General features: G+C 36.2%; 1 protein-coding gene across 3 annotated transcripts in view; it reads left to right on the top strand.

Annotated features, from left to right (window-relative positions):
• KIF2A (kinesin family member 2A) overlaps window positions 1-19,684 on the top strand; it is a 51,293-nt gene that overhangs the window by 12,863 nt on the left and 18,746 nt on the right. For 2 of the 3 annotated variants that reach the window (XM_017811260.1, XM_017811261.1), the window contains exons 2-10: window positions 6,333-6,427; window positions 7,034-7,153; window positions 7,547-7,601; window positions 8,876-8,998; window positions 9,527-9,627; window positions 12,066-12,161; window positions 12,936-12,990; window positions 15,995-16,157; window positions 19,473-19,563. In XM_017811260.1, coding sequence (XP_017666749.1) covers window positions 6,333-6,427; window positions 7,034-7,153; window positions 7,547-7,601; window positions 8,876-8,998; window positions 9,527-9,627; window positions 12,066-12,161; window positions 12,936-12,990; window positions 15,995-16,157; window positions 19,473-19,563 — 899 coding nt within the window. The remainder of the gene's footprint in view (window positions 1-6,332; window positions 6,428-7,033; window positions 7,154-7,546; window positions 7,602-8,875; window positions 8,999-9,526; window positions 9,628-12,065; window positions 12,162-12,935; window positions 12,991-15,994; window positions 16,158-19,472; window positions 19,564-19,684) is intronic. The other variant, XM_017811262.1, reaches the window with a different exon arrangement.

Genomic DNA, 19,684 nt, shown 5'->3' on the forward strand with positions numbered 1-19,684 from the left:
ACCTCCAGAGGCAATATGCAAGTGTAACTTCTGAATGCTACAGTGGTGAGGTGCTATTGAAAACCCTTTGGGAAGCCAGTGGGATGAGTGCCATTGATTTAACTGGCAATTGAAGCTTCTGAAAGCAAAGAAAGGGAAGATGTTTTACGAGGAGCTCATTAATGTAAAATAATGCCCTTTGAAATGTGCTTAAAAGAGTATTAGGTCCCCACCCTTAAAAGAGACTGGACCTACCTTGAAGGGAAGTAAAAACTGAAGTGTTCCATTGAATGGGGAAACCACAGGAAACTTGTTTTGAATACAAAGGGAAATTTCAGAGATCAGCTTGCTAAATGAAACACTAGCAAAAACCCATGGCAGCAACATGGGGATGCAGCTCTTGGTAATTTCAGAGAAACTACTTCAGTATGGACATCTAACAAGTTCAACTAGGCTGAGCATGGTGAATTTTAATTTAGTGGTTCAGAGTGGAGGGGCTTAAATGCAAAGGGAGCAAAAAAGTTGCTTATGTCCTGTTTGCTGTATGGGGGACATTAGGTGTACTGTATTTTCAATCTAAATATCATACACAGTTAGTTCAGTGACATGTCTGTGTGTTGCTTATTTCTTCCCTCCTCTTTCCTTAGTGGACTGTCAGTAAGATCTGTGAACTTGATTTTTCTAAAACACTGGTGTTTGATTGGTACTTGTACATAAATTACATACATATCTCAGCTTGGGATATTTCTAAGTTTGGTAGCTTTCTATGCAGAGGCAAGAGTAGATTAAGTTGGATTTTAATTCAAAGCTGAAATATATAGGCAGAAGTGGGAAACTTGATTTGGGTAATACTGCTTTATGTTGTGTTCTCAAAATCCCTGTCTGTTACTTTGTAGAGGTTTACAGAGATGATAAAATGTGTTTGTAACATGCATGTCATATGAAGGTCTTGTGTATTCCTGTGATAATTTAGATAATACAGCAAAACAAGTTGGTAGCAGCTAAGGATCATTCAGAAAAATTAATATTAAAATATGTATTTAATTAGAAGTATATTTTTTAAGAACTCACTTTAGAAATATTGTAGGTATTGTGCATATCTAATGGTTCATTTGATAGTGTGATAACACTGTAACTATGGTAACAGACAAGACAATAAGGAAGGCTGGAAAACCCAAAATAAATCCCTATGATTAAAACAAAACTGGTGTAACTGTGGTAAATGCAAAGAAAATAAAAGGCTACTTGTTTGTGGATAAATGAAACTTTGAAATAAAATAAAATCAAATACGTTTAGTGTTGTGGAGAAAGTAACATCAGTCAGCAGTAACTGATGGTTTTTCCTTGGGGGATTAGCAGCAGGACTGTCTGTGCAGTGCAGGGAAGACCATGACAAGTGCTGATTGTCTGAATAGGGACATCCCCACAGTTGACACTGCTGGAGACAGCAAGCCTGAAATTCTCTTTTTCTTTCGGATTTTTACGTTAAGGTTTGCTAAAGGCATTATTTGGTGAGTAGAGGATTTTTTTCACTTCTCTGAGCTCTATGAGAGCAGGAAAGCCTTTCCACCATAGTTGCAAGGAATGCAACCTGTAGCACAGAAGACAATTTTCTGGACCACAGTAATTCTGATGAGTGCTGCTTCTGGATTTACAGCCTCATGTTTCTCATAAACGTTTTTTTTTTTTTTTAATATGTAACTTGGGGCTTATATTGCTTTTAAAAGCGACTGAAGAAAATTGTACTTTTCACAATTTTAATTTTTGACTATCAAGTGACAGAGGGTGAAGGTCAGTCATGTCCAGGTGTCTCTAGATGAGGTAACATTCATATTAGTCCCTCATGAACTAGAATAGGAAAATCATGGCTATTTCATGAATGTGTATTATACTGTTTTAAGGGATGAATACCTTCTGTTGCAGTGGTCATCCTCAGCAAGACTATAGCAGATATGAAGTTTTAGTATATTTTTACATTCACCAACATGTACTACTGATGCACTTAAAAGCTAAGTCTGATAGTCCACTGCCTGAGCTAATAGAACACATTTGTGCTCCTGAAGATGTGGCAAGTACAGGATTTCTTTTACTGAAGGTCTGTTAATGTTGCCATAATCTGGTTCTGCTAAAAATAGTTGCCTGGGTTTGAGCTGACAAGGCTTAAACAACTGTATGATAATCATAATGTAATGCTGCTGGGTAGGGTCCTGCTACTGGTTTTGGGGGTGGAATGAGATGATCATAGTGGAAATTATGAACCTCTCTTCTCCATAGCCCAATCCAGACCCTGAGTGTAAATTTTTAATTATTATGACTCAAAGGTATTTTTAAGACTTCACAAAACTTTTGCATGTAATGTGTGAATACAGTGCCTTTTGTGGCAGGCAGACTTCAATTATGTGGAAGCTTTATTTCTTGAGTCACTTGAGAGAGCAAAAAGGGGTTTCAGTCAGTGCTGTAGCCCAGTCTGTAGCTTGGAAAACACCAACCCATATTTCACACTGGTAACTTATGTTTCTGAGAGGTAGTGGGAAGATGAAAAGGCTGTGATTTTAGTATTGTTGATTGCTGCCTCAAAATTTTGCTGGTTTGGAGAAGTTTTGCAGGCAGAAAATGTTCAGTTTGCTTAGAGGTAAGGATCTATGTACAGCTTGCTATTTGCAATCAGTTGACACTGCTACCTAGGTTGGGGGTTAGTTAAAATGTTTGATTTTAACTGCCCTGGTAATTTGCTTTTGCTGCTCATCCTGAACATTTTTGTGCACCACTAGCTGCCTTAATAGCTCTTACAGAAACGGATATTTATCTGATATGTCAGCAGGTCAAATCAGTATGCTTGCTGCCTTCTGTTTGTCAAATGTTCATCAGAATGACTAGGAAGAAAGCGAAGGAAGAGTTATTTTTCACTTCTATTGATTAGAGTGAGAATATTGTAATGTATGTGTATTTAAGGTAATTTTAAAGTGTTGGCTTCGCACAGTTCTGTGTTGTATTGCTGTGTTGGCAGCAGTATTTTCTGCATGCTCTAGTTAGCAGGAGATAAGCCAGATGTCACATACTGTATGACAGAACATATTTACACAAATATTTTTTTTCAAATAACTTCTCCATTAGTTGTGAGCCCTATAGAATATGCTGAGTTAGAAGTGACCCGTCAGGATCATCGAGTCCAACTCCTGGCCCTGCACAGGACACCCAAAGAATCACACCATGTGCCTGAAAGCATTGTCGAAATGCTTCTTGGACTCAGACGGGCTTGGTGCTGCGACCACTTCTCTGGGGATCCCTATAGCAATGGAACAACTTCCCAGAAAAAAAGTTGCTTGTGATGTCAATTCTACTCATGTGACGAGAGGCACTAGAAATTAATGGAATGCTGAGGGAGTAGTTGTTGTATCAGCTTTACTTTCTTCTTTTGTTTCTGAGGTGTGTATGAAGATGAACTTCCTTGAATCACTGGTTACTTTTTCAGTTTGTCATCATGCATGTTCATTTTTACATGGACATGCTTACATGTCACATTTTGTACCAGCTCTAGAAAGTGCACCAGAAATTAGGGACATTGCGTTGAACCACTCTGTGCAGATTGATTTGGCTCTTTTTTTGTTGCTTGGTCTTACTTTATATGCTGGACGAGATTTATGCCAGCCTAATTGGTTGCTGGCATTCCTGAATTTCCAGCTGCTGTATTCGGCTGTGTACTAGAAAAATATAATGGAATACTGTTTGCAGAGAGCAAGAAGCAATTGTAAAGATGTAAATGTGCTATCTGGCACTTCCATAACGTGTACAATTTTAGTAACACAAAGAATTTTTAGGAACAAATTGTGTGAGTACACTGCCAATTTAAACATTGTAGTGAATATTTTCTGTTTAAGCTGAGAATATTTGGAAAATGGACTTTTTTTTTTTTGTCAGTGTTGGGGTTTTTCGTAGTTTTTTCGTAGTCCTGACTTTGTTGGCCAGGCAATGGGTGAAATCTGTCACAGAGATGGAAGATTTATTGTGATTTTTTTGTTACGACATGCTGGCTTACTGTGATTTTGAGAGAGTGGGGTATTTTCTGTTCATTCATCAGTCTGTTTTGATCTCTTTTTACTTGTTATGGCAAAAATTAAACCTTTTTTAATTATTAATTGTTCTCTATCAAAAGTAACAGCACAGAAGCAGGTAGTAGAACTTAATGTGATGACTGTGTGACTAATACAGTGTCACAGTTTTCAGCTGTGACTAGTAATTTTCTTCAAAATTCATAAAATTTAGTAACACTGAATATTATTGTAATATTGTATAGATTGTGTTTTGGTAAACTTATATTTTTCATATATCATTTTTCTCTTGATTCTGGATTGATAGCTGGGTCAAACCTTAAAACAGCAGCAGCATATTATTCCAATGTAAGCTCGAGTTTCCACTTCCCAGAGTTTGTGTGTCCTGGTGGTCTCGTTGCAGCACGCTCCGCAGAAGAGGCAGAAGTGGCATTGCTACAGGAAGACAGCAGCTTCTGTTGCTGCTTTGCTGAAGGACCAGATAGCTCGTTGAAACAGTTCTACAACAGAGTGTTCTTGCAAAAAATTAAGTCCCTAGGGGTTATTAAATGCTGAAATACTAAGGGAGAGGTGTATTGAGGATGGCAAGAATGGTGCTCAGGGAGCACAAATGGAGGGGTTTGTTCAGACAAAGTATGGCTCAGGGAAATAAAAAGTGAATGCCAGAGGACGGGAACCAAGTGAAGCAAAAGGGGAGGCTTTTTTCTTTTAATATTAAAAACTGCTTAGCCTTCTTCGGTAGTGGAGCGAATGTTCTGCTTCGGACAAGGAGAAGCATGGAGGTTTTAAATGCATATGTGATGTATGTTGCTGTTGAGGTGAATGCCACAGATGTGAAGGCAGTGGTGCCCAGGGCTGCCAGCTGCTCTGTGAGTTCCCTGAGTGCTGTGCTTCGCCTGGGTTGCTGTCAATCTCTTCCTCCACACATTGTGTTAGAGTACAGGGAGTTGCTCGTACCTTCCATGATGCTTCCCCTTATTCTCTCTTCTTGCTGAATCTTAACTAGATGTGAATGTTTAAGCAGCCTTTGTAATAAAAAAAATTTAATGGAATATATTTGTTACTTGCGCTGTTAAGTGAGATAATTTGGGATATCACTCAAGGTTTTTCTTTCTTTCTGTCCGTCAGTGGGCCCTAGAAGGCTTAGACTGTATAAAAACATTAATCTTTATGTTTTTGAAAAACTGTTAAATTGTGACCGAAGTGGCTAAAACAAAAGTTTGAAACAATCAGTGGAGGAGGAAACTGTGAACACACTGGAGCAGATGTGTATGGACTGTGCCATGTTTCACCCCAAGCAGGTGCTCAGCAGCGGCAGCAGCAACAGTATATGCACGACTGCTCTAGGTCAGTCACTCATGCTTGGAGAGCTACCCCGGCCTTAGGGGGTGAAATGAGGAATTGCTTCTTCATACTCTACCTCATTAAAGGAGGGTGTGAGAGCAGCCATTGCATTGGACTTGTGTTCTTTAGAAACCTCAGTTCTTGGTACTCTTAGGGCAAAGCATGGATGCGAAATCAATGTGACACCTTGATCCTTTTGTGTCAGTGCATGGCTGTTCTGCTCTTCCAATTGCTTTTCTCTACTGTGCATAGGAAATAGGACATAAAAAATTGGCAGTGCACTATATATTTTAGAAGAAAAATCTTTATCCCTACTGAAAATTTGCTGGGTTTTTTGTACTTTATGGAGGCTCACTACCTTTGTGTCTTTCACGGGAGAAATCAAAGCAAAAGCACCTTAACTCAAGCTCATGAGCCTGTGTAAGTAGCTCTTTCTAAAATAATAGTTTGCATTATTGTTCCAGGCAGTTTAATTTTAGTTGGACTACCAACTGATTGGATGCCCATAAAAAAGGGATATCAGAATACAATTTCAAAGGGCTTCAGTTCTGTGTTGAGATGTGTAATCTTGAAGCCTAGAAGGGGGACAAACCAGCCTTTGGGGAGTGCACCTCAGAGGACTTTAGCACCTGTGGGAGCCCTGTAGTATTTGACTTTTCTTCTCCAAGGAAAGAGAGTCTAAGTGGCATGGCTTTCATGTGGTGTTCTGCTTACGTACCACTCAGTTTTCTGTTCATCGCCCTTTTCACTTGAATGCTGACTGTCCCATTACAGCCTCCACTGGGGGATTAGGTCTGAGCCATTTCATAATGTGTGGCCTGGAATCACCTAACTGATCACCTAACTTTTTTCAGCCCTCTTCTTCCTACCTCTTTCTGCATGTCTCAGTGCAGGGATGAAAATAAGTTCTTGAAATTTTTTCCACTACTCAGTAAATGATCATCTGTGTTTGCTTTCTAGGCCGAATTCACCAAGCTATGGTAACATCCCTAAATGAAGATAATGAAAGTGTAACTGTAGAATGGATTGAAAATGGAGATACTAAAGGGAAAGAAGTAAGCTTAATTATTTAGAGCTTTTCTCTTTTAAAAAATGTGTAATCTACATGAATATTACTTTGAATCTGTGCTGGATACAAAAATGATACATAAATCTTAATTTACTTGATGATTCTTTGGTGTTTTTTTGCACAGGAAGTGCTGAGCAAATTCTGGTTTCTCTTGTAGTAAATTTGACTTCCTGAGCTCAGTGTCATAGCTTTTAAGTTGTTCTTTTCATCTGTTGATTTAGAACCAGATTACAAAGACTGACTTTGTTATCCTCTTTTTACAAATAGAAAAATCAAATTTTTAAGAGGAAGAATGACACAGTAATACTAGCTACTTCTGTTTTAGTTTAATCACTTTACGAAATTACGACTATGTATTGGTCATTTTTAATTTGTCCCTTTTCTGACTGATATGTTTTCAAATAATACAAAGACCAAAGCTTAGTCTGTTTTTAGCAAACAAAAAACAAGATAATTCAGATCTTAGAATTAAAAAATTGTGGGCTAAACCCACTAAATATATTTACTGTTTACTGTCAAATGTAACAGGAGAAATAGAGAGGGTTTATTATGTTTTAAGTCTAATAGACATGTTTTATGTTCTTTTACACAGATTGATTTAGAGAGCATATTTTCACTTAACCCAGATCTTGCACCTGATGAAGATATTGAACCTGGTCCAGAGACACTACCACCACCTGCTGCATCATCCAAAGTAAACAAAATCGTGAAGGTTCGTAATATCTATGCAACATGTTCATGATAGCCATACAGTAATTCTATATATGATGTCATGCTGAAATTTTTAACTTCTATTTCTGTTGTGCTATTTGATAGCAGTGTTCCTTTCTTTTTCTTATGGTGAATAGGGATTTCTAAAATTTTTTAAGAACAGGTTTGGCAAAGGGGCGGTTAGAAACTAGTATTTATATTAATATATCCCAATGAAAAATATAGAAAAAGTTTTGGCGGTTGTTTTGAAACCGTACATATAGTTCAATCAGTCTTCACCCCTTCACTTTTCAGGGAGGGATTTGGCAGCAATCACATCTGTATTGCTCATGTCATGTTATTTTCCTTAACTGGAAAAAGTCAGATCAAATAAGAGAGATTTCTTTCTTTATAGACTCGACGAACTGTGTTCCCTTCTAAGAATGACCCTCCTACCAGAGATAATAGAGGTAAATGTTATCTCTTTCCATTTCAAGGAAGTAAAAAATATGGGAACATTTTAACCTCCTGTTCATCTAGTATTCTGTAATAGTTTTACATTTCTCATTTGGTGTGTGTGCTTGTGACGTGTAAAAGACGTGGTACATAATTCCTGGAATTATTTCTCTGTATGTCTAGGAGTTCATACTATACAAATAACATTTATATACAAGTTTAAGCAATACAGCATCATGAAAGTTAAGCCGAATGAACTGAAGGTGCAAAAATTTGAAGATAATTAATTATGCAACAGTAAATGAGGTGTGGACTTTTCATGTGAGGACTAAGCATCCTCAGCTTATTTGAATGTTTCTATACACACTAAGTAGTGCCCTTAAAATTCTTATACTTTCAATTTTTTTACTTGGTTTTGTAGCAGCCTTTGTGTGAACAGTCATTCAAAGAATACTTAGGCCCTACAGTTTTTTTCTCGCTCTACAATTAATAGCAAAAAATCACTTTTGTACTCTTCTGGCAGAGTCTGTTAGAAGTGTGTAAAGGAAGTGGGCCAGCTGAAGCAGAGCTGCTTGAAGCAACTATTTATAAAACAATTTAAAGCATTCAGCTCTGTCAAAGAGGCTTGCATCCTCATCACTCCCGCTGCATTCGCTGGGAGCAGACATCACAGCATCTTCAGAAACTGGCATCTTTAGCACGTTTAGAATCAAGTTTACACATATTGAATATATCTGTATCCCCTCTGGGATAGAGTCAAAAGGGTTTGTTTCTTCCACTTGCAGGTTGAGCTGCACTTTGCTGGCTTTCATTTCTGTTGCTTTGCTCCTCCAGATAGCGTAGGCTCAGTGGGGTTGGAGCATTTTGTAACATCTAGAGAATGTGAAACAGTGGGGCTTTTTTTCTTACTAGTTTTTATGCGTATAATCACAATATAAATGAAATTGCAACACTTTAAGCTTCAGGGCTGCATATCTCCCAGTACTCTCTTTATTGTGTGCAGATAGTAAGTTGTACTAATTCTGCAGTATTAAAAAATATGCATGTGCAGCATTGGTACTTAATAATTATGTTGTGTTGGTGTATAGTGATAGGATAAAAAAGTCTACATACCAGATGTCTTTATTAATAGACTTTCTATGAGTGTGGCTCCTCCTAACCCCAGTAAATTGTTGTGTCTGGAAAGGGGCCACATTTTATCTCATCATAGCAAAGCATTTCAGAAGCGGGTGGAACTGTTACTGTTGCTCTTCCGTGTCCAGATGAGCTTAGTGCTTTTTCTTTGCAGTGGTTGGTTCTGCACGTGCGCGACCTACTCAGCTTCCCGAGCAGTCTTCCTCCTCTCAACAGAATGGTACTGTTTCAGATATATCTCCAGTTCAAGCTGCAAAAAAGGAATTTGGACCCCCTTGTATGTAAACCGTGTATCAAGGACTCATTCATTCTGGGCATTAAATATACATTTTCTTGGATTATGTTGTTGTCCATAAATGATAAGTGGTCTATATGCTCAGTTGTTGGTGAGCTTCCTTGAGAAGCTTTTTCAGAGAGCTGTGGCTAAACACGTTCATTTTTGTCATAATTGCACTATTATTTGGAATTTGTTTTTTCTTTATCTTCTTTTGACCATGGTGGTGTTGTTTTGCCTTTTTTTTTTTTTTTTGTTTGATTTGTCTGGGCTTTCTTTTGATTCAAACCAAGAGATCACATGTGTCTGTCCAAATATTTTTTGAGGGTCATTGTCCATATATTTTTGATTGTGTAATTATTTTCCATTCCCATGTCTTTTTTCTAACAAATTTTATGCATTTTAGAAGCTAAAATGCCGCAATTATTCTTTATTAATAGTGATTTACTTGAAAATATAGTTGTAATTATTGATAAATTAATGTAATTGAAATGTACACTCTAAATACTAAATTCATACTTTTTCTTTAAGCACGTAGAAAATCTAACTGTGTAAAAGAGGTTGAAAAATTGCAAGAGAAGCGTGAAAAAAGAAGGTTGCAGCAGCAGGAACTTAGAGAAAAAAGGGCTCAGGTTAGTACTTTTAGCTCAGATAGGAAACATATGTCAGCAAGAGAAGTTTACAAAATCGTTATGCTTTTTTCAGTCTTTAATAATTTTTATGAACTGTGATAGTCTTGAAATATAATGTTGTCATCCTGTATACAAGTTTTATAAATATTTTGGTGTTTGGTAGCATTACTCTCATAACTACTACTTTAGATAGCTTTCCCCCTCTTTTTCTTCCTACAGAAATAATTACTTTCAATCACTGTCTTGCTGCATGTTCTTCAAAGAGTGACTACTGATGGTAGCTATTTCTTAGGGAAAACGTATTGTTGAAAATAATCAACCTTTTGACTTTTAGAAAAGTCTGTTATTCTACAGGAGGTAATCCAACATTATGATAAATTGTTCTTTATGATCTTTGATGCTTTATAGATCTATTTGAGGCTCAAGTATGAACAGTGACTTTTCTTAAACTTTCTTTAAACTAGTCTGTGCTTTTACAATTTCATCATGCGAGCAGCTTGGCAGCAAGTTGTTAAAAACTTGTGTGAAAGAAATGAAGTTGCTAATCCTTTGACAAAAATCTCGTAATATTGAATGACTTTCTGTCACAGTGGTGTAAAAGCTTTAGCAAAACTAGAAGCGTTATCTTGTTGGCAGCCCTGTGCAAATGTGTTAGTCTCTAAAGAGATATTACCAATCCACTGCTGATGTAAGAGTTACTACCACCAAGTAAATAATTCAAACGGTTTACTTTTTGTGGTTTAATGATGTTTCCAAGTTGACCCAAAGTCACCTACGTTAAATTTGTCTTCTCTATTTTATGTCCATTTACGCAAATACAAAACATTACTATGTCTTTGTGTGTGAGGAACAACCATTTTTGGCTTTATATATTATAATACTTTGAGGTGGTGTTACTTCTGAAATTTTCTTTTTATTGCTTCTATTTGCATCTGAGTCTTAAACTTCGGTATGAGAAAGTTGTTGTGAAATGCAGCAGTAATTGACCAAGCACTGACTTCTAATGTGCAAGACCTTTAAACAGGGCTTGCAGAATATTAGGCAAATGCTTTTTCCACAATAAGCAATACTTCTTTCTGAATGTTGAAAGGAAACATTTCAGTAGGAATACATTTTGCGAGGATTTATTGTCAGCAGTTTTTAGTTCACTGTAATCAGAGTGGATGACATCAAAGTACATTCAGCTTCTGATTACCAGGACACAGTTTTGTCTTAGGTGAGGACTGGCTGTGTCACAGGTGCAAAGAATGAGCTGGCTCCCTTTCAGCTTAGTAACTCCTATGCAGCGCTTTCTGAAAGTGCCTACACTATATCCCCAAACAGCTGATCCAGAAGGAGTTTTATATCACGTGGGGGTAGCCATCAAAAACTTAGTAAGGTCTGAGCACAGACCTGGCTATGTATGGCATAAGCAGCATGTCTCAAAGTGGTGTAAAACAGGTAGTTGCAGGGAGAAGTGACAGGAAGATTGTTTAATCAGTTCTGCAGAGAACCAGCTCATCACACAGTAGGCTGAGGCTTAGCGAGGCTTGGTGGTGCTCCTTGCATGGGCTCTTAATGTGTCCATTCATTCTGGTACTGATGGCTCCAAGTTTAAGGAAGGGAGGTCTGAGCCTGTGTCATGGGTCAGCTGTCCTGGCTGTGTTGGCCTCCTTGCTGGTGGGGTGGGGTGAGGGACAGAAAAGGCCTTTGCTGTGTAAGCACTGCTCAGCAATAGGTAAAACATCTGAGTATTATCAACCTTGTTTCGAGCACAAATCCAAAACAGAGCTGCATACCACATTCTTCTATGGAGAAAATGAGCTCTATCCTGGCCAGAATCAGCACAGCCTGAATGTAACCTACTGTATATTCTTGGGGTTGCGTCTGTCTTTTGGGGGGTTTGGGACCATTAGAAGTGTTTTTAATGCATCCGAATAGGAATTAACACAGGACCAGTACTAGGACCAAGCTCCTTTAATGGACTTGGATCCAGCAGGGTTGTATTTAGAGCAGTTGGGTTGCCTGCACTGTCTTCTGTGATGTGTGTTCTACCTGTGTAGTGGAATGTATATGTGCATCTGTCAAAGTGCCATATCTCAGATTAAGAAATGTTGACTGTATGTTTCTTTTGTGTGAAGGTTCTGACATAGGTGGGAGTAATTCTCTTGAGAAATGAGTCCTCAATTAAAAAGTGTTTTCTATTGCATGCCAACCAAAAATGTGAAATAGGAAGCATGTAATTCCTTTGCTTTATGGTCAGTAAATTAGCTACACCAGAGTGGAAAAAGGCATTAAACGTGCATTAAACTTGCTAGAGACATTTCTGGTGTTTTGGAGAAAAAAATATTGTTTCGGTTAATGTGTATTTTTCTTATAGATAAATATAGAAGATACTGAACTTAGTCCATTTTAGAAAACAGAGTATAGTAGAAATTCTGTTCCTTACTTTTCCCTAGGATGTTGATGCTACAAACCCAAATTATGAAATTATGTGTATGATAAGAGATTTCAGGGGAAGCTTGGATTATAGACCACTGACAACTGCAGATCCTGTAAGTACACCAGAAACATGGAAATATTTTACCCTTCTGTGGTTTTGCTGTGTTTTTGTTGTTTTTTTTTGTTTATACTTCTGTCTGTAAATTTGAAAAATAGGTATTTTAATATATAATAGTATTCAGTGTAACGTGGGTTTATTTTTCAGTAATTTGATGATATTGCAAATGGTAGGCTGAGAGTTCTAGGTTACTAAATTATTGTTAATTATGTTAGTTAAGTATCTTTTTGCTATTAAGTAATGCCAATATGTACTAAGTAGTCAGTCAGCCTTTGTATTGTAAATTTTCCTGGGATGCTAGAGAATGTGCACACAAAACCATTAAACTTCTCTGAAAAGCCCTGTTTAGCATAAAGATAAATATTGGATCTTTGAAGGTGATATAGGCCTTTGGTTTGCAGAGAAATCAGAGGAGCAGAATCCTTAAATGATGAAGATTGTCAGATGTCTGTGGAAATCAGAGATTGTGACAATTTCTGTCAATAGCATATATACCCCGCTAAAGCTAGATTCGCTTGCAATAGTCCAAGATGTATCTGGTACTCTGTAGGGTTAGATCACTGTCTGCAGGGAGTTTTGTTAATGCATAGTTCTTCCTTTTGGGTTCTTGGCTATTGTGCAGACACAAGGGGCTTTTACATGTTCAGGTAACTCACTGTCTTGGAAATTTCTCTTTGTTTAAATGATTGGTTAATTAATTTAAGAATAGAAGTAAAATATCTTAAAAATGGAATAGTAGTATAGTTCACTGAAAAAGTTTCCTTTGCAGATTGATGAGCACAGGATTTGTGTTTGTGTACGAAAACGACCACTCAATAAAAAAGGTATGATTACTGAAGATTCTGCTGACTTATTTATCTGAAAAGCTGCTTCTGATAGTGATATTATTTGTGTTAAAGAGCTCTAGAAATACTGATCAAAGGCGAAACTGTTATACTAGACAGTATGGGTGATAAACCTAGGAAATTCATAGAGGTGTCATAACCTGGATAGAGATGGGAAGAAAAATAGTTTGGCTATCACAATTTTATGGATTGGGAGCTGAGGCACAGAGAGACTTCAGTTTTTTTCCAGGGACATCTAGAATGTATTTAGTTGATCTGGAAATTAGTTCTACTGTAATTTTTTCTGTATTCTTACAACTTGTTAGGATCATTGTTATTTTAATGTATCCTTCAGGTGATCTGAGTAGAGAGTTACACAGTGAAAACTTTCATACATGTTTTTGTACATGTATTTTTATACTTTCAAGTGGTCTTGAATCAGACATCAAGAGAGATATTCAAATGCTGGTGTCTTATGAATGGTAGGTGTCCCAGACATCCTCACAAGGCTAGTGGATTACAGACAACAGGAGACTCGTATATCCTGTACCTACTGCTCAGGGCTGGGCAAACATGCCTTAGAGTGTATCAAATACCACTAAAGAAAAGCTATTAGGTACTAAAATAACTCCCTAGTGGCCATTTTTTTGGTGCGTAATGAGTAGTACAACTATTTTTCTTACTGCTTGCTTATCATACTGGAGTCTGTGTTCCAAAAAAAACCCAATAATCTGCTCAGGTTTCAACTCCAGTTAAATCTTAGTCTTCCTAGGAAGTTCTTTACTGTCAGTGGGAATTAAAGAACTCAAATGTTTCTGAATTGCAGCCTGTTGGAATCCAGTGCTGAAAGATGTTTCTTTCCTTCTCTGTCTCTCATATTCTGTTTAGCTGAAGGACTCAAAAGAGCATCGCTCTGATGCTGAAACAACATGGGATGCATTTACTATTTTTGTACTGTCAGAACTATGAAAAAAATGGGAGAATTGTTTTTCCTTTCTCATACATAAGTTGATACTCATATATAGTTAGGTTTTGTCTTACTTTTACCCTTCACATTGCTGCTTCTATTTTTTTTTCCATTTTTACTTTTACTTTTTTCTTGTACATTTGGGACAAATGTCACCTTCTACCTGTGCTAAAGGTACAAAGGGGTACAGTAAATGAGAACAAGTTGTCTTTCGATATGAGTTGGGATACAGAAGTAGGATTTGATTTTGGGATAGTTGCATTTCTTAGGTACTAGTGATTTGGAGCTATTAAAAAAGTAGATCAGAGGTGTTTGTAGAGAATGTCTAAGTGAAAATGAGGTTGGCATGAAAGCCATTTTGCATTTCTAAGAATAAACTATGGTAAAAAATGTGTTAATTAAATAATCAATATGCAGAGGATGATAATCTAGTACTCACATGATACAATCTTCTGAAAACACTTCATAAGAAACAGGATTTCTCATAGTATTGTAGAAAAGTGTGAAATAAGTAAAGATACTAGACTGTAACCTTCTGAATAGAAAAAATAAAATAATTTGTTTTGTGAACTCACACAGAATTATCACCAAAAACTTCAGGTGTTCTCAGCACCAATTGTTCTGTGGATTGACTTTTCAGGAAGTAGGTGTTCAGAGTGACATTTCAAGATTTTATATCAGTGACATATATTTATAATTGCGAAATGTATGGTGGGTTTCAGAGACACTATTTCTAATTTTCATCAACAAGGAATACAGGTTCTCATACCAAATAGCTGGAAGCAGGTAACTGTCTTATTCCAAACAATTGTTTAAGAAAAATCATCTTTTGACTGGTTAAACTATAAAGTTTTTGCTGCAAAGAATTGTCCATCATACATTTTTTTCATCACTGTTCCTTATTTTTCTCTTTTGTGATTGCTGCAGAATAATTGCATTTTACTTTATTGAAATGCAGTTGAAAAATTGTTTGTACAGTGACTGAAATGGATGTTTCTGTTGGTGTGTAATGTAATGCAATGGTAACCATTTTACTGTTTGATTAGGATGTTAACCCATGAAAGGGTTTCTATCTGATTGTATAAAGTCACATCAAATTCTTGAACTGCATGCCTTAAGAAATATTACATAGAAATGCAAATAGGACACATTATTGAATCCTGATGGTACACACAAATATTCTTTATTTTTGTGCACGTTATGGATCACCAGGTTCTCTGTTTTGCTGACGCATACAACAATTAGCATTAAATTGTAGTGCTGTATAGTAATTATAACCTGGGATGTCACTGTTGAAGTCACAGTGATAGGATCATTAGCATTTACAGCCTTTTCTGCTTACAAGGTAATTTTTAGAAAGGATTTTAATTTTAGAGAAATTATATATCAAAGGTGTGTGCTGTAGGTTCCAGAATGCACAAATTGTTTGTGTGTTCTGGACACAAACTGTCTGTGAGGAATGAAAGCAAAATTTTTCTTTTTGAAAGCTATGAACATATGACTGTAAGTTCAGGATTTAGAGGAATTATAAAGATAATATTTTAAAGTAAAACAGATCATAAGGGTATTAATTTCTTTGTGTTTCCAAGTTTGACCATCTGAGCAGTATAGGACTTTCGGCATCTAGTTTCTCCACTGGGAATGTAATTGTAAAAAGTCAAAGAGTATGGCAGTAAGCTGTAAAAGAGTATAAAATCTCTGAGGAAAAAGATCTCAAATCCATTAAAAGTGTTATAGAATACATAACAAGCTACAATGATAATGCCGTAATTAACAATATAGTTTTTCTAATCAGTGTTGTACAACTTGTCTTTCATTTCTAGCAACTGGTAGACTAGATATAGACTAGATGATGACTAGACTTCCAGAATGAAATCTCTTACTTATAGATAACTATTAGGGCATCAGAAGCCCAAATCCATTGCAGTGTTGCTTCTTGGAGGAGCTGTGTTATCTGAGATAGGAGTGTAAACAATGGAAAAATGTAAACAATAATGACGTGTTGTTAGTTAAATATATATTTCACTTATTTTATAGAAACTTTAATGAAAGACCTTGATGTAATAACAATTCCTAGTAAAGATGTTGTGATGGTACATGAACCAAAACAAAAGGTGGATTTAACAAGGTACCTAGAAAACCAAACTTTTCGTTTTGATTATGCCTTTGATGACACGGCTCCTAATGAAATGGTTTACAGGTATGTGTATATGCTTTTTTTTGTGTGAATCTTTTTTCTCATGTTTTTTCCATGTTAATAATTGTTGCACTTACCTTGGTCATACTTTATTCTTATTCTCTGTGTTACCAGAGCGTTATATTTCTACTTCCATTATTTTGCCTGTTTACTTTTGTTTTAACTCTTTATCCCTAATTCTTCACCTGCAATGTCATCTCCACCTCTGTTGACCTCATTCCTGCTCCTATTCCTCCTCCAAGCCCTGCTGGTTTCCAGGCTCTGGAAGTATTGCCTTCCTCCTCAGCTGCTGATTACTTGAGCCATGAAATGAGCTCTCTGTTTGCCTCAGGGTTGTTGTCTTATGATTAGTATGTGTGCAGCACCTGAGGAACCTGAGTCACAGCTTTCAGTCTTCAGGAAACCTCGAAGAAAAGGACAGCCCGAGCACCAAAGAGTTTGCAGTTCAAATATAGGATAATTAAGATATGCAAACAAAATCAGTAGAGGGTGGGGAAAGTACAAAGAAAGTGAGAGAGTTTGTATTGGTGTATTGCCTGATACCTGAGCTAGCTTGTCTGCTGGAAGCAATCTGGCTTATGTAACATGGAAATGTGTAAGTTGCCTTGCTCAAAATGCCAAATCTTTCTGATTTAGAGAACAATGGCAACAAAGACACGCATCCCCTTTCCAGTCCAAGGTAGTTGAATCTCTATTTTTTTCTTTACTTTTCTGTTTCACTTCCACTGCTGATACGGAATAATTTGCCTTGTACAGGTCACTAAGTGGAGTAGATGCAGTAGCAGGCAAGGTTAGACACCACAACAGGTCATAATCTTGGTACAAAGTCTAAATACTGTGAAGCATTTTGCAGGGAATATTGATATTAAAAAGGAATTTGGTGAAGATATTTTTCCTTGTACTTAGAAAGTGCTTCCCATAGCCTTAAAGAGTATTGACAGATGAATGTCTTAATTCTTGTTTTTAATCCACACCTAGGAAGTGAAAATTAGGATCGTGACCTGGTTGTCAGTGTTATCCTGTCAGTGGATAACAGAAAATTCATAATAAAAGAATTCTTAAAAAGCTGTGAAAATAAAAACTTCTCTCTTATGCTTGATATAATTAGAGAAGGATGGTGAAAGGAAAATCTCATAGTCTGTTAGTTTAGACTTCTAAACAGCAAAGCTGTGTCCTTGGAGATTTCTGTCTCTGCTGGCTGAGTACTGGTAGCATCTTTCCTTTCCTTGGTGCTGANAGCCAGCTGGCTGGTGATGTGTGAAATAATTCTCCTCCTTGACAATCCATTCTTATAATCTCCCTCCTTGCTGTTCGTTATCTGTATGAACAAAGTGTTTAAATGTGAGGGGTGGTTTTGGTATACAATGTTGTTGTATTTTTGTACTGAATTTTCTCCAGACAGTTTTTATTAGTTATGTAATACATTAATGGCAATAGAGGAAAATATTTTAAGATTATTTTATTCATATTGAAACAGTAAATCTTTAATCTTTCTCCTTCTCCCTCATATGGCACAATAATGATCATTACTTGAAGGGCAATCTGCTTCAAGGTCTCCTCTAATAACAGAAGTAAGAGCAAGATAGGTATCATCATCTGCTCTCACCAGAACTTCAGAGTCACAGTGAGGAAAATAACATTGTGTGAAGTTGTGCCAGTTCTCTCCAATATGCTAAAATTACTCTATGTCTATACTGAAAAAATGTTCTCCAGTTTGAGAACATTATTATTATTATTATTATTATTACCACCATTATTACAATTTTCACCATTATTACTATTATTACTTTGCTTAATTTGTATTTTAAGTATTTTTTAATCTACAAACTGCAACACTGAGTTGCAAGTTTTTGTTAATATTAGAAAATACTCACCAGTTTGAATGTTTTAAAGGAGAAACACTTTACATTTCTGAAAGAACAAGATTGCAAGTAAAAGTTCTAGTAAAATTAAAATTGGACTGTTTTGACATAGTAGAATTTGGAGGTTTATGATGCTTTGTAAAAACTTTTCTAAATATGTTTGTGTTTTGCCTTACTTTAAAACAGATATAATTAAGTCCCTTTTTTATAAATAAGGAAAATAAATAATTTCAAACTCAATCAAACAGAAGTAATGGAGTATGCGTCTAAGGTGGACAGGCTTTTTGGAATTTTTTATTTTACATATAAAGACAACAAATGTCAAAATATGGGAATATCCTCTTGATAACACAGGAAGTAAATATTTAGAAGAAGCAAAAACAAAAGACTAAGGCTGATCAGGAGTCATCTGGTATATTCTTGATGAAAATTCATGATTCTGTTAGATATAGATTTTTTGCATAACCCTTGGTTACTGAATGGCTCAGTCTTGTCCATATTATTTTTGTAAGTGATCTTGTGTTTGAAAGCAGAATTAAAAAAGGATGTAACACCTCCTTGTTTCTGTAATCCATTTTTCCTTTTTCTTTACTACTTCTTATAGTAGTAAATAATTACTACTATTACTACTAGTAATAGTAATTACCTATTACTTATAGGTAATTTACTTGTAAACAACCGGAAAAAGTTTAGAGAGAGAGACCGTTGCAGAGAGACTCTTATCTCCATTTGCAACCCTCCATTACTTTACTCTTTGCTTTTGGAATTTTTAATGCAATAATGGTGATAAGCAGCTGAAGTAGGAACAATAACTCCATTTTTCTTAAAGTAAAACTTAATTCTCTAAAATAAGAAATGATAATTCAGATAATATTTTTGACACAGCAAAAAGTACCTCAGGAATTACTAGATTTTTTTCATTCAACTTGGCTATCCATTTTCATGAGCCTTTTCTTGATGTATGCATGTTCTCAAAATACTAAGATGTGCAATGTTGTGGCCACTTGTCTTTCAAATTTTATCTTGGAAGTTGATTTGGGGAGAAAAAAAGCCCCTTCAGCTGAATTTTAGTATTGACAAAATTCATATCTGCTGCACTGTCCTATTTCAATATCTTCTTATTCTGTCATCTTTAGGGAGTGCAAGACTCCATGAAGTAAATTGTGGTGCGTTGGATCATTAAACCAGGGAACTCTTTTTCCTTGGGGTTTAAAGGATGATAATATTATTGTGATATAAATGAGAAAGACCTTGTAGCTTTTCATTGTTTGGGAAATTTTAATGCCTTAGAGCTGGTAGTCTTTTAGTTCAGAAATTAATGTATAAATGTCCTTTGACTTTTCAAACTACACGACCAATTTCTATCACTTCTGGTCTTAACGTTTTTATTATCCTTTTGGTAGTGGCATCTTAAAGTACTCCAGTTTGTTAAGTACTCTTGTGTTTTGTGTTTAAGGTTTACTGCTCGACCATTAGTGGAGACCATATTTGAAAGGGGAATGGCCACTTGTTTTGCATATGGACAAACAGGCAGTGGAAAAACCCATGTAAGTATTTCTTCTCCCTGTCAGCAATACAGTTCTTTTTACATATGGCAGACTTAGTTGAGTTCTAATAAGTAAGAAATATGTAAGTTACAGTTCTGTGATTTTTATGTGCTTTTTTATT

The sequence above is a fragment of the Lepidothrix coronata genome, unplaced genomic scaffold, assembly GCF_001604755.1.
Source record: "Lepidothrix coronata isolate B3197 unplaced genomic scaffold, Lepidothrix_coronata-1.0 Scaffold31, whole genome shotgun sequence".
In the NCBI taxonomy this organism is placed as follows: domain Eukaryota; kingdom Metazoa; phylum Chordata; class Aves; order Passeriformes; family Pipridae; genus Lepidothrix; species Lepidothrix coronata.